The 15239-nt window shown below is 45.9% G+C and overlaps 1 protein-coding gene across 5 annotated transcripts in view; it reads right to left on the bottom strand.

Annotated features, from left to right (window-relative positions):
* The window catches only part of NADK (NAD kinase), a 171656-nt gene that overhangs the window by 130145 nt on the left and 26272 nt on the right, over positions 1-15239 (bottom strand). The window contains exons 1-2 of one of the 5 annotated variants that reach the window (XM_063943043.1): positions 4754-4934; positions 2678-2897 (exon numbers count right to left, since the gene is read on the bottom strand). In XM_063943043.1, coding sequence (XP_063799113.1) covers positions 2678-2856 — 179 coding nt within the window. In that variant the 5' untranslated portion in view covers positions 2857-2897; positions 4754-4934. The other 4 variants (XM_063943044.1, XM_063943046.1, XM_063943047.1 and 1 more) reach the window with 4 other exon arrangements.

Here is a 15239-nt window from a genome sequence, read left to right on the forward strand (position 1 = left end):
AAAAATTGGCAGGGGTTAAATGCATCCATATAGCCCAGGAGCTATATGTGATGTATTTTTTTTGCCAAAAAAGGTGTTTTTATTGCGTCTCAGGGCGCCCCCCCCCAGCGCCCTGCACCCTCAGTGACCGGAGTGTGAAGTGTGCTGAGAGCAATGGCGCACAGCTGCGGTGCTGTGCGCTACCTTATTGAAGACAGGACGTCTTCTGCCGCCGATTTTCCGGACCTCTTCAGTTTTCTGGCTCTGTAAGGGGGCCGGCGGCGCGGCTCTGGGACCCATCCATGGCTGGGCCTGTGATCGTCCCTCTGGAGCTAATGTCCAGTAGCCTAAGAAGCCCAATCCACTCTGCACGCAGGTGAGTTCGCTTCTTCTCCCCTTAGTCCCTCGGTGCAGTGAGCCTGTTGCCAGCAGGTCTCACTGAAAATAAAAAACCTACTTTAAACTTTTACTCTAAGCAGCTCAGGAGAGCCCCTTAGTATGCACCCTTCTCGTTCGGGCACAAAAATCTAACTGGGGCTTGGAGGAGGGTCATAGGGGGAGGAGCCAGTGCACACCAGGTAGTCCTAAAGCTTTTACTTTTGTGCCCAGTCTCCTGCGGAGCCGCTATTCCCATGGTCCTTTCGGAGTCCCCAGCATCCACTAGGACGTTAGAGAAATAGTTACTGAAAAATCGTTCATTGTTCATAGTTAACCTAGTGTGTAGGGCCCTTATCTCTCTCTGCACGTTACAGGGCAACATCATTTTGTCCATGAGTGTGCTTTATTGGTTTGCTAACAAGTCCTATCTGTTAGATACCATTTATGATAACATTAAATGTGTTTAGCCACAGTTCACTGCAGGTCTGTTCAAAGGTGCACAGGAGGAGGACATGGGGGGTCATTCCGAGTTGATCACACATAGCAACTTTTTGCTGCTCGTGCGATCAACCTGACACTGCCTGTGGAGGAGTGTATTTTAGCATAGCAGGGCTGCGAACGCTTGTGCAGCCCTGCTATGCTAAAAAAGTTTCACGTAAAACAAAACCAGCCCTAGACCTACTTACCATTTGCGACGGATACAGCGATGCAGGTCACGGATTTGACGTTAGACATCGGCCCTCAAAACACCTGGACACACCTGCGTTCGCTGGACCACTCCCGGAAAACGGTCAGTTGACGCCCCGACACGCTTTCCTCCTGTCAATCTTCTTGCGGTCGCTGCTGCGACCGCTATCCTCGTTCCTGGCATCATTGCCCGGCAACGGCAACGCCGCGCATGCGCAGTTCCGACCCGATCGCACCGCTGCGAAGAAGTGCAGCGTGCGATCGGGTCAGAATGACCCCAATATTCACAAGAAGCGATAGTCATGCTTACCCAATGAGAGATGATTTAGTAAATATAAAAAGTTTCTACAATAGAACTACAGCATATCAATACCGAAGAAAAAAAAAGTAAACCCTTTTTCTGCACAAAAAGTGGAGGGAAGGGAAGAGAAAATAAATTCTACTTTTATAAAGATGTTTAATTAACCTTCATATGTAACTATAAAGTTAAGCTTAGTACATAATGAGGGTCATTCCGAGTCGATCGCTCGCTAGCAGTTTTTAGCAGCCGTGCAAACGCATAGTCGCCGCCCTCGGGGGGAGTGTATTTTCGCTTTGCAGGAGTGTGAACGCCTGCTCAGCAGTGCGCCTGCAAACACATTTTGTGCAAAACAAGACCAGCCCTGTAGTTACTTATCCTGTGTGATGATTGCTGCGATGAGTGACACGGTAATGACATCAAATACCCGCCCGGCCACGCCTGCGTTTTTCCAAACACTCCCAGAAAACGGTCAGTTGACACCCAGAAACGCTCTCATCCTGTCAATCTTCTTGCGTTCGGCTGTGCGTTTGGAATCGTCGTTAGAACCAGTGCAAAACCACAAAGGACTTTGTACCCGTACGACAAGCGTGCGCAGTGCGGTGCATACGCAGATTAGCCGTTTTTTCCACTGATCGCTACGCAGCGAATGACAGCTAGCGATCAACTCGGAATGACCCCCATTGAGCAAAAGGTCATCCGATCCGGCGGATCGGACGACATCTCTCAACTCGGCACACATAGGGCCGTGTGTATGCCCGATATGCGGGTGATCGCGGTTGCTAGCGAAGTCATTAGGTTTGATGTGATGCATCAAACCTGACGATATCGCTAACGACAACATGTATGCTAATGAAGGACGGAACAGTGATTATTCTATCCTTCATTAACATCGCTCAATGTGTTCCCAGGTTCCGATATGTCAGCCCATCATATCGGCTGGGTACACATCACTCCAGTGTGTATCCAGCTTAACACACCTCTAATCAATTGTTTCTAAAGTTATGTTAGCCATGCTTATTTCAAAATAAAAATATAACTTTTGATTATTGCCTTTTATTTTCAATCTCTGCCTTTTCCTGCCTATCCTACCTCTATGTCTGTCTATTTTTACCCAGTTTTGTTCTATTACTGTTGTCCTAATTGTAAAGCGCAATGAAATATGCTGTGCTATATAAAAATCTGTTACTAAATAAATAAATATCTTTGGCCTCAGTGATTAACTCAGAACACTGGATTAAGAAGATGCAAGTATTTAACATTTTAAAAGACACAAGATGAATTTACGCTGGGAATACAGGCGACTCAGGCAAGTATAAGCTCTGTTCTTCTCACCTGAACTCCTTAGTGCTCCCAGGTCCTGGAGACGCAGACAAGCTGCGGGATTTTGTCCTTCCTCGGATGGGTTTCCCCCGAGTCAGATCCTCCTCACAGTCACAGGCTGCAAAAAAGGGTATGGCGTCGGAGCTCACGCTCTCCTCTTTGCCACACGTCTTCCCCTGGCAGTTCTCCATAGTGCAATCAGGAATGCCTCACTTATAGAAAATGAATTTGCCTAAAAAGAAAATATTAATACTGATTACACATTAGCAGGCTGTAATGGATAAACAACATTCTTTTCATCAGCCAATTCAATAATAGGTATGATGTACAAAGTCAGACTGACACCTGAGAAATTAATTTGCTGCACAACAGCATTATCACAACACGGCGTAAACAGAACCGAGAGCCACAGAAATACCTGTCTGAGTAATTGCCTATTAATCCTTACAGTACTTCACTCTGCACTGGAAGAATGGAGGAAACTCCACCCGGCTTCCTCACAACTAACAGGAGGTTAGTGCACAGGGAGCACACATGCCTGGGAACATGAACAGTCTGTATTACACAAACAGGATACAGTGTTGACAAAGAGAGAACAAAACCAAGTTATCTCAAGTTGTTGCACTGTAGGGTTGTTGCAAAATTTAGAGCATCTGTAGCAGACATTGGGGCAGATGTATTAAGCTTGGAGAAGGCATAAGGAAGTGATAAACCAGTGATAAGTGCAAGGTGATAACGCACCAGCCAATCTGAACCTAACTGATAATTTACATATTGGAGCGGATTGGCTGGTGCGTTATCACCTTGCGTTTATTACTGCTTTATCACTTCCTTATGCCTTCTCCAGGTTAATACATCTGCCCTATTGTTCCTAATACAAAGACACCAACTCCAGAAACTCCAGGGATAGACATGAAGGAGTAAATTTACTAAGATGGGAGTTCTATTTAAGATGGGATGTTGCCCATAGCAACCAGATTCCAGGTATTATCTTCTAGAAGGTGCTAGATAAATTAGTAGAATCTGATTGGTTGCTATGAGCAACATCCCATCTTAAATAAAACTCCCATCTTAGTAAATTTACCCATAAGTGTCTCCACTCTCAGGGATTGGGTAAAAGCTGGAATGGTCCAAACCAGCTCCCTGCAGTAACCAGCCCTGGGGGGTAGGAAGGGAGTCCCATTTCGGGGGACATCTGTGAAGGCTGTCACCGGAGATGGGCAGGTAGACATTACACCGTCCCTATGCCCGGATCATGCAGGAAGGTTATAATCTCTCCCTCCTCATCTCAATGATAGCTGTCACAGACACACACACACCCTGGACAAGAACACGCACTACAAGTTCCAGAGTGGCAGAGGTCACACAGGGGGCCGGTCCAGCATTCCAGATTTTACCCCATGGCCGGACCATGCAGTAAAGTTATAATCTCTCCCTCCCCATCTCAGTGACAGCTGTCACAGACAGACAGATACACACACACACTGGACAGGAACACGCACTACAAGTTCCAGAGTGGCAGAGGTCGTGCAGGGGGCCGGTCCAGCATTCTAGTTTTTACCAATTCCCTATTATCAATATTACTATCTACACAATATTCCCCATTTCTGCACACTATATGCAACGCTTACCATCCATTGGGCTTTAGCATTTAAAAATAAAAACGTAAAATAAAAGGTAAACACATTTTCTAATCAAATCCAATAAAGGTTCAGATGGGGAATGTAGTGCGCCAAGGTCCACCGAGACACAAGTGCCCTAGAAACTATTTTGACATGCTGCTCACTATGCTATGCGTACAGTATTATTTGCGCTCGCCAAGCTGTCGGTAAGCCGGCGGTCGGGCTCCCGGCGCCGGGATGCTGGTCGCCGGGAGCCCGACCGCCGGCCAGCCGTAGTGAACCCTTACACTACATGTACTGTATCTATTACCGTGTAGTATTATGCTAGGTGCCTGTGCTCCTGCTGCTGCCGCTGTATAGCTGTCAAGGACACTTCACTACTGAGCAGGAGCCTCCAGCCTATATGGTCAGACATGGCAGCAGCGCAGCCTGCACAGCGCACCGGTGGCATCCAGGAGCGACGTACCGATAAATACCGCTTACGGCTGAGAAGGGCATGCTCTCTCCGCGCTGATTTTGCCGGGCGACACGCCCGGCAAAATTCCCCTGGCACCCGATACTTTGACACGGCGGAAAGTCGCGCAGTACTGACGTGTCATAGAGAAACGTCGGCGCAATGCGACTAACGCGTCATACTGGAGGGCAGAGCAGGGGCAGCAGCAACGCCTGCCCCAGTATATAAGGAAGGGTGCGGTTGCTGGCGGGGAGAATAGGCGCCGGTGCACGTAGGCGTAGGGGAGCAGCGGCTGGCTGCCATTCAGCTGCTGCGTGTTTCTCTCCTATGTAGCACTATACAGTATCTGGGCCTCGCTCAAAAAAATTTTTTGTGTCAAGCCATTTTACAGCAACATTTACCAACTTCACAAGTCAAATTATCTTTTATTCAAAGCTCCCCAGATTGGCTAATTGAAATCTAAAATATACAGTGCTTAGCCTTAAGGGACCTACACACTGGCCGATTTTCGGAAAGATATGAACGATCTCGTTCATAAATGAACGAGAACTCGTTCATATCTTTCAGTGTGGAGACTCCAGCGATGAACGATGCGCGTCCCCGCGCTCGTTCATCGCTGGTCTCCCGTCGGCTGTGCATGCAGGCCAATATGGACGATCTCGTCCATATTTGCCTGCACTTCAATGCAGCCGCGTGACGGGGGGAGTGAAGAAACTTCACTCCCCCCGTCACTGCCCCCCCGCCGCCGGGTCGCTCGTCGGCCGTATCCGCCGTCGGGCAGCTCGGCGGCGGGTCGGCCAGTGAGTAGGGCCCTTTAGAGTAAAGCTAGAGAATCGTTAGTGATATGAGAAGTATGTTGTCCAGTGTACCCGCTATGTCGATGATGCACACTCCTCCGTCGGCCGTGGCCCCCTTTCTCGCTGTCGGCATAGGCACTTGCGTGCTACCCCCTCCAGCCGGGTCCCATTGTCTGCTGGGTAGTATGCACCCAACTTAAGAGGCTGTCAGTTGACTTTGCTATACAGTCCTTAACAATTTGACAATTTTTGTTTCCTGGAAAGCGCATAGAAATTGCCGTTTTTTTTTAAATGAGTGAATTAGGTGAAGAGCATGTGTTCAAGCTTATCCAAAATGTTTTTATTTTAAATAGAATAATAAATATATATGTATATTTTTATATATCTATATTTGTAAAGAAATCCCCCCCCCCCCCCCCAAAAAAAAAAAAAAATTTGGAACATCGGTTGTCAACATTTGAAAAATTGTGACTATCCTTTTAACAACCACCAGGTTAGGGGGAGGGGTTTAATTTACACTTCCCCAGCAGCTGATTTTGTCTGCAAATACCTGGGTGGTGGTTCCTGCTGCGCTGACCAATCAGCAGTGATCGTCAGTGAAAGGGTTAAAGCTCGTCTCTGCTTCACATGTCATAGAATTGTTTGTGTTACAGAACTGTTTGTTCCAGCACATTTTTTGCTACTGTCTTTGTCTGTTATCTTTTTATACCGTGTGAATAACTTTTCTATTTGAGTACAAATTTGCCCATATATGTATATCCTTCCGCTGCGGCAGTTTCTAGCCAATCATGTTATGTTGACCCCCTTTTGTGTTCTGTCCAATTAGTTATTGACTTGGGACATACACGCCCTAAATCCTTTCTTTTATATACTTTTGTTAAACAAACAATAAACAGTGTGAATCTTTACTGCTTGTGTTTTGCATGTTACTCGTAGCATAAGGTTTACACTCACGGACGTCTAAGAGACTATCACATCGAGGGTTAAAGAATAGAGGAAGAATCCTTACAAGTGGGGGCTCTTGCCGGAATTCAGTTGATCGTCCCCGGACGGTAAGATAGAGAATTTATTGTCTGTCTTTGCCATACGGGATTGCGGTCATACACTGAAGCTGAATCCGTGTCAGTGTTCTGGGAACACGTGACCAAACATCTTTAATGTCTGGGACTTAAAGATACGTCTGAGAAGTGACCAGGGGTCCAAGCGCAATTCTCCAAAGACGTTAGTATCTGGGATACTTAAAATAGACCTGGGAGTCTATACATAACGTAGATTTTACCTCGATTTGATTGTCTACTTATTATGTTATGGCCATAACAGATATTAGAGTATAAGTTTCATGTATTCAGCTTGACGGGTGGTAAGTGCACGTCTGTTGAATACCCTTATAACTTTCTTGCTTCCTATCACAATACGCTGCATTTCCAAGTCCCTGTACGAGTGGTGAGTAAACGTACAGATTATTACTATCGATTGTTTTGTTAAAGTACTATGCAGATGATATTGTGATATTGTCAATAACTAATTAACTGGTTAGCTGATGCATGCATAGAAAGTTGTTGGAAATTGTGTTTTTACTATGGGCTCTGGTCAGAGTAAGAAAACTGTATACCCCCCTCCCCTACCCGAGGAGACATGTAAAGAATACGTGGCCCGTAACTCTACCTCTGATTATTATTTGATTGATCCCTGGGTGGATAATTTAGCAGGGTGGACAGAGAAAGCAGGACAGGACCCATTCCCACGGGAAGGCAGTAATTACCCTTTTTATATGGATATGGTTAAAGGTCTTTGTTTAGGGGACAGGGAAGCCTGGCCGTGGTATGATCATGATCCACAATGGGATATGGCATATATGCGGGCCGGGGGTGAGCAGTGGCTGACCATAGCGCCCTATTGGTATGATAAATCCATCAATAAGAAACAAAGGAGGATTAAAAATATCAGTTCCCAACAGCACAGAAGGGAGGAAGTGAGAACCTGTAAATCTTTGAAAACCCTCTCGCCTCCCCCTTACATTCCAGTATATCCTGCCCTTAAAGACACATCTCTTAGCAGCAGTAACCCTTTCACAGCAGATGGGATCGCCTCCAACTCCACTGCTAGAAAATGCGTCCACTAGCTCTATCCCTAACGCACCAGTAACCCAGAGTTTAGATAATAGTGTAATAACCTCCCAGCCCACATCCCTTAAACAATCAGCCACCCGCCGCACAGCCGATTCCACTATCGCTGCTGAGGGCTCCTTCTCCCCCCATGTCACTCGAAGAGGAACTGAATTCTCTGACGGCGGTGAAGCTTCTTCCACCACCGTTGCCCTCCACTTACCCTTTATGACAGTGGGAGACCAAATGTTAATAAAACCCATTGAAATAGTAGATTTAGACAGGATAGTAAAACACTGTCCCAAGCCTACCGTTACCCCCGCTGGCTGTATATCTTATTTGCGCAAAGCTTGCAAAGGACGCAGCTATACACAAGAAGACATGAGGCTGATTATAGATGGTGTAACCGACCACTATAATGGATGGGATTGGACAAAGGTCCCTACCATCCACACACCCGCTGCACAAAATAGTGCCGCTGCTTACCCCCTCAACACACTGACAGGTATCGAGGATATGTGGAAGGAAATTGATACACATATGAAGGAAGTCTTTAAAACCCGTGCTTCTTTGCCTGTCGCTGTAGCTTGTAAACAGAAGCCCTCAGAGTCTGTTACTGAGTTTTGGAAAAGGTTTAAGGACTGCTGGACAGATGACGCTGGCTTACCTTTGCTTAACTCAGAAAGCTTACTCATTTCCACCTTCATTAACAACCTTCTACCTTCTGTCATAGTTTCTGTTAAGCAAAGCGTCTCTTCCTGGACTTCTGATAGTACGAAAGATTTTGAGAAACATTTATATGAGAAAGAGGCTGCAGGGTGTTTTGATGTAAAGAAACCTGCACCCACTCATAACTATCAGAACTCCAGACGCTTTGACAGACAGAACCAAACCCGCAGTCAGGGAAGATTCCAAAGACCCCAACATAAATCACCTACAGGAGACATGGCCGGCAAACGGCACACCTCCTGTTACAACTGTGGCCAGGATGGTCACTGGGCAAGAGATTGCCCCCAGCCCCCTCAGACACCTCGACAGCCTGCTCTGAATCCTGCCCCCCAACAACACCCCCGCCCACGCCATGACAACCCTCTCTCTGATCATGTACGTTTCAGAGTTGACTGGCAAGACCCCGCGCACTGACGGGGCCCGGAGGAGGGTATCCCAGCCTTTATTCAACTCACCCGTCATTGGAAAGATTCACCTCTGCTGCCACTTATTATAAATGGAAGTAAAATTCCCTTTTTAGTGGACAGCGGTGCAACAACCAGTGTTTTGTGTTCTGACCTATATGATGGTGATTTGGAAAAGACTGCTCCTTCAATGGGAATCAATGGGATACCCACCGATGCCTACCTAACCAAGGCCCTCTCTGTCTCCACAACAAAGGGGTTGCGCATGGGCAAACATAGGTTCACAGTCATACCTGAGTGCCCCATTAACCTACTAGGTAGGGACCTGCTTAGCAAACTTTCCATCTCTATCCTGCCCTCACCTACTGGTACTGGGTTGGATATTGAATCCCCTCATTTTCCAATTTGGGAAATGACTACCAACATGCCTGACCTCGCCCAAGTAAACCCCGCTCTTTGGTCAGAAGGTCCATATGACACTGGCCTAATCTCATGCACACCATATAAGGCCAATCTCAAACCCGACTCACACCCTGTTTATCAAAAACAGTATCCCCTCTCACCAGAAAAGATAGAAGGTCTCCGCCCCATGATACAGCAATTCTTACAACAGGGTATTCTCAGACATATTGTATCACCATACTGTACTCCTGTGAACCCTGTTGCCAAGGCTGATGGCAGCATAAGATTTGTACAGGATCTCAGAGCGATCAATCAGCTAATTGTCCCAATTGCACCAATTGTCCCAGACGTAAACTCACTCATTTCTGCAATCCCTGCAGATGCTGCGTTCTTCTCTGTAATTGATTTGAAGAATGCCTTTTTCAGCATACCTGTAGATTCACAGACACAATTACTTTTTGCCTTTTCTTTTGAGGGTAAACAACTTACCTGGTGCAGATTACCCATGGGCTATATTGACTCACCCGTTGTCTATAGCATTGTACTCCAGGCCACATTGAGGCCCTGGCAACCTCACCATGGTTCAGTCCTGCTACAGTATGCAGATGATCTGCTGCTCTGTAGTCAAACTGAGGAGGCCTGCCGAGAGGATGGTGTTTCATTACTAAACTGGCTTTGTGAATGTGGACACAAGGTGTCCAAAACAAAAATGCAATGGTGTAAAAAGCATGTTGATTACTTAGGTTTTGTGCTCACTCAGGGAGAGAGGAAAATCAGTCCACAACGCATACAGTCTGTATTGGGCCTGGTCACCCCAACTACCCAGAAGGAACTACTGTCCTTCCTGGGTATGGTAAATTACTGCAGACAGTGGATATCTGATTGCTCCTATTATGATAACATTTTGAGACAAGCCACACTGAAGGACAAACCTAAAACTGTACAATGGTCACAAGAAATGTTAACTGCATATGAAAGTTTAAAATGTATGTTGATGAAAAGTCCGGAACTTGGCCTCCCCAATTATGTACTACCTTTCCATCTATATGCAAGGGACAATTGTAAAACCATGGCGGGGGTGCTCACACAGTTTCATGGAGGGAAGTTGCGCCCCGTGGCATTTTTTTCCAAAGTCATGCCAGTGTCTGTGCAAGGTATGCCTGCCTGCCTCAGGGCTTTGGCAGCCTGTGCAATGGTTGCAGAAATGGCCACTACCCTCACTTTAGGCCACACCACAGTACTCCACACCACACATGATGTCCTGGCAATACTTAAAGGCTTACACACACAGCACATGTCTGCTCAACGCCTTAGTGGATATGAAGTACTCCTTTTGAGTAACCCTACCCTTACCATCAAGTACACTGCTAGTTCTTCTGGCCCAGCACCCATTCTCAATGCCCTTTTAGGCTTGAAAGGTCCCGAGGATGAACCACCCGACCTACATGACTGTGCTGCTTCCATTGAAGCTGAAACTTCTCCCAGACTTGACATGTCTCCCGTTCCCATACCAGGCGCAGACATAGTTTTTGTTGACGGCTCCTGTAGTAGGCCCAATGACAATACATACCAAGCTGGCTATGCCATTGTCACCCTCCCTGACACTGTGTTGGAAGCCCTACCAATACCTTATCAGTCCGCGCAAGCTGCAGAACTCATTGCACTCACTAGAGCATGTCAGCTCTACCAGAACAAGCCTGTTACCATCTACACTGACTCCAGATACGCCCACGGCGTTGTTCATGACCATGGGGTCATTTGGCAACGCCGTGGCTTTCTCGGGGCAGATGGTAAGGGTATCTCGCATGCGCAGCTCATCTCTGATCTGTTACATGCCATTACCCTCCCTTCTGACATTGCCATTATCCACTGCAAGGCACATACTGGCGGCAAGGATAATATCTCCCTTGGCAACGCCCTTGCAGACACTACTGCTAAACAAGCGGCCCTACAGCCTACTGCCCATTCTCACATGGCAGTCATGGCTCCTCCCTCCCTTGACAACGTCCATCTGCTCACTCAACTTCAAGCTGCTGCGACTAATACTGATCTCTCCGATTGGACTTACCCAATTCTGCAGAAAAATCCTAAATCAGGATTAATCTGCAAAGAGGGGAAACCCTGTATACCCCAGTCCAGTGCCCCTTTGCTCATTGCCCATTACCATGGTGTTGGTCACCATAGTAAAGCCACAACACTCCTCCTACTAACCAAGGATTTTTATGTTACTGAGGCCAAAACACTTGTGGACCAATATGTTAGCAGATGCATCACCTGCCTCAGGAACAACCCTAACAACCCTAATAAAGCGAAACACCAGCATCTTGAATACCCCACTACCCCTTTTACACACTTACAAATTGATTTTACCCATATCCCTGGCATAGGCAAACAAGAATATGCCCTGGTCATTGTAGATATGTTCTCTCGCTGGCCAGAAGTATTCCCAACTAAGTCAGAGGATGCTAAGACAGTAGCTAGAATCCTAACACAGGAAATCATCCCGAGATGGGGATGCCCATTGCAGATAAATAGCGACAAAGGCACAGCCTTTACAGCCAAAGTCACACAGGCCCTAGTGAAGGCCTTGCAAATAGAATGGAAGTTTCACATCCCGTACCACCCGCAGAGTTCAGGGGTCGTAGAAAGAATGAATAGGACCCTCAAAGACAAACTAAGGAAGGCCACAGGAGGTACCTTCCACAAATGGAAGCAAGTCCTCCCTATCATCCTAGCAGAAATTAGGATGACCCCACAGAAAACCCTAGGGTACTCCCCTTTTGAGATATTGATGGGTAGGCCTTTTCCCACCCCATGGGCAAAAAAACCGTTGATAATACAGGAAGGAGATCTAGAACTTATAAGGGAAGAGTATGTCAGGGCCCTCATAACCAAACTTGATGAGATTGAACATGATGTTGTTTGTAAAAATCCTTTGAACCCACAGGAACCAACACATCCTTTCAAAGTTGGAGACAGAGTCGTGGTAAAAGTACTCCCAAAGAACAAGACTCCGGGAGACTTCACCTATGGTCCAGAGACAGAAGTCGTTGCTGTAACCCGAACCGCAGTCCTGACAGAAGAGAGTCCCACCTGGATCCATGCTTCCCGAGTAAAGAAAATTCCTAGACCAGACCTAGAGGAGGAAACAGGTGATTCCAGTGAGGTACGAACAGGGGCGGACAGCCCTGACCTCCCACCTAGCGAAGACAGAAGACCAGAGGAGGATGAAGAAAATGCCCCCTATCTTTACCCTGGGGACTACCTTGATAGCCCTACTGGCCCACATCCACCTCACAACATGTGAAGTTGACATTACACACACCGACGGGGTTCCCACCTTGTGGTATAATTCCTCCAACACACACGTAGCCACCTATGTCCTAGACTATTTTATGTTCCCCAAGCTTGCTGACAACAAACATTTCATACAGCAAAGAAGGAAAGCAGGGATGTCCGAAACAGTTTATATTTGTGTTACTGATTCCTGGTGGGGATATAACTGTGATTCCTGGGGATCCGTGGGGTGGAACACGGGACTTGATTGGGGGTACAGACCATCAGACGCCTTAAACAGATGGAGTCAACCTGATGGAGTACCCCTACTCAAGAGACTGTCTATCTTTAAGATGGATGAAGGCCCGAATGCATACAGGTTTAGACTAAACATCCAACACCCTAGCAGAGCAGATAATGGTACCTATGTAGTTGGGATATGGTGGAAAACAGGGTACTTTAGCGCAAGACAGATCTTTTATTTATGGGATATGTTTAAACATCCAGCATACCAGTCCAGAGTTTCTCCCCAAGGTAAACCTTTAAGGCCTCATATTGCTACCTTTAAGGATATGGTAGCCATTAATAACCCCACTTTTGAAGACGTCCTAGCCATTGAAACCGGTTTCTCTGACATTAATTTCTGGCTAGAATGGATGAAGTATAATGCTGCAAAACATAATATGAGTAATTGTTACGTATGTGGCAAATCTAGGCCCCACTTAGGTACAGTACCTTTAAACATTCCTTTAGATCAAGAAGGACGCTTCTTTAGCCTATACAATGATACTAAAAATAATGATAGTCAGTGTGAAATGTGGAAGAAGGAATATCCTATATTATTAAAAAATCCTAATCCCGGAAGTACCATAACCATATACCCCGGGAATTATACCTGTTATGTATCCAACACCACCAAAGGAAGGGATTTAAAACCTTTCCCACCAGGGTATTGCGCAGAAAGAAGGACAACTGTCCTAGTTAATCAAACTAGATCATTAGGCGACATCTACTATATATGCGGGGATATGAAACTTAGGATCAAATTGGATACGCCCTGGCATGGTGAGTGTGCCCTGGCCAAAGTCATAATGCCACTTCTAATGATCACCGAAGACCACCCCACTCCTTCCTCTAATTCCCCTATCCTTCGGAAGAAAAGGACACTCCCAGGAGGTAGTTTTGACCCCCATGTATACATTGATGCTATAGGGGTCCCAAGAGGGGTTCCAAATAAGTTCAAAGCTAGAGACGAGGTAGCTGCAGGATTTGAATCTTTATTCCCTATAGTGACTGTAAACAAAAATGTAGCGTGGATTAACTATATATATTATAACCAACAAAGATTTGTTAATGATACCAAAGAGGCCCTTCTGGGAATATCTGAGCAACTAGAAGCTACTTCCCATATGACCTTCCAAAATAGGATGGCTCTGGATATGATGCTAGCAGAAAAAGGTGGTACATGCGTTTACATCAACAAAGCCGAAGGATGTTGTACCTATATCCCTGATAACACAGGTCCTAACGGTAAAGTAACATTAGCCATACAGAAACTAGAGTCATTATCAAAAGAACTCAAAAGGAACTCAGGTGTTGATAATCCATGGAGCCAATACTTTGGATGGGTTGAAAACTGGAAACAAGCCCTTATACAAATAGGTATATTTATACTTATTACCCTTATTCTTGTTACCACTATTGTTTACTGTATTATCCCGTGCTGTAAGAAGCTCACCTCCAAGGGTATCGATAATGCCATAATGTACAATGGTGCCCTGTCCCATACTACTGAAACTGAGGTACCTGGCCCTGAGTCATATGCCCAGTATCTAGTCCACTGGCGTGCAGAAAGACGTAAGCTTTGCAAGAATCATATAGTATAACAATAATGATTCTAAGAGGGGAATGAAAGGGTTAAAGCTCGTCTCTGCTTCACATGTCATAGAATTGTTTGTGTTACAGAACTGTTTGTTCCAGCACATTTTTTGCTACTGTCTTTGTCTGTTATCTTTTTATACCGTGTGAATAACTTTTCTATTTGAGTACAAATTTGCCCATATATGTATATCCTTTCGCTGCGGCAGTTTCTAGCCAATCATGTTATGTTGACCCCCTTTTGTGTTCTGTCCAATTAGTTATTGACTTGGGACATACACGCCCTAAATCCTTTCTTTTATATACTTTTGTTAAACAAACAATAAACAGTGTGAATCTTTACTGCTTGTGTTTTGCATGTTACTCGTAGCATAAGGTTTACACTCACGGACGTCTAAGAGACTATCACATCGAGGGTTAAAGAATAGAGGAAGAATCCTTACAGTCAGCATGGCAAACACTGGGGGAGGGTGCAGGGAGGCAGATGGACCTTCTGGTCCATCTGAGAGCAGCAGCAGGGAGTTCATCTTGTCAGCAGCTGCATACATGATCTGTCTGAAGTCGCGTACTGTGTGAGCAGATCAGATAAGGCACTTGTCGGTGTGGTTGCAATCTGATTCAACCATGCCAGGCAAGTGGTTAAGAGATTCCTTGGTGAGTGTCATTGCTGCACTGGAAAGTAAGAATAGGTCACTGAATGAAATTACATCACAGTGAAAGTTTAAGCAAATATATGAGACCTTACAGTTTCATACCTCCCAACATCACCCTCTCCAGGAGGGACAGAATGTTCTGCTCCTGGACTTCCCTCTTCATTTTACATTTACATCACCTGTGCTGAAACACCTTTGTTACTCATTAACCTGTTCAACACAGGTGCCTGCAATCATACATTAAGAGGGAAGTC

Source organism: Pseudophryne corroboree, chromosome 10 (genome assembly GCF_028390025.1).
Source record: "Pseudophryne corroboree isolate aPseCor3 chromosome 10, aPseCor3.hap2, whole genome shotgun sequence".
In the NCBI taxonomy this organism is placed as follows: Eukaryota; Metazoa; Chordata; class Amphibia; order Anura; family Myobatrachidae; genus Pseudophryne; species Pseudophryne corroboree.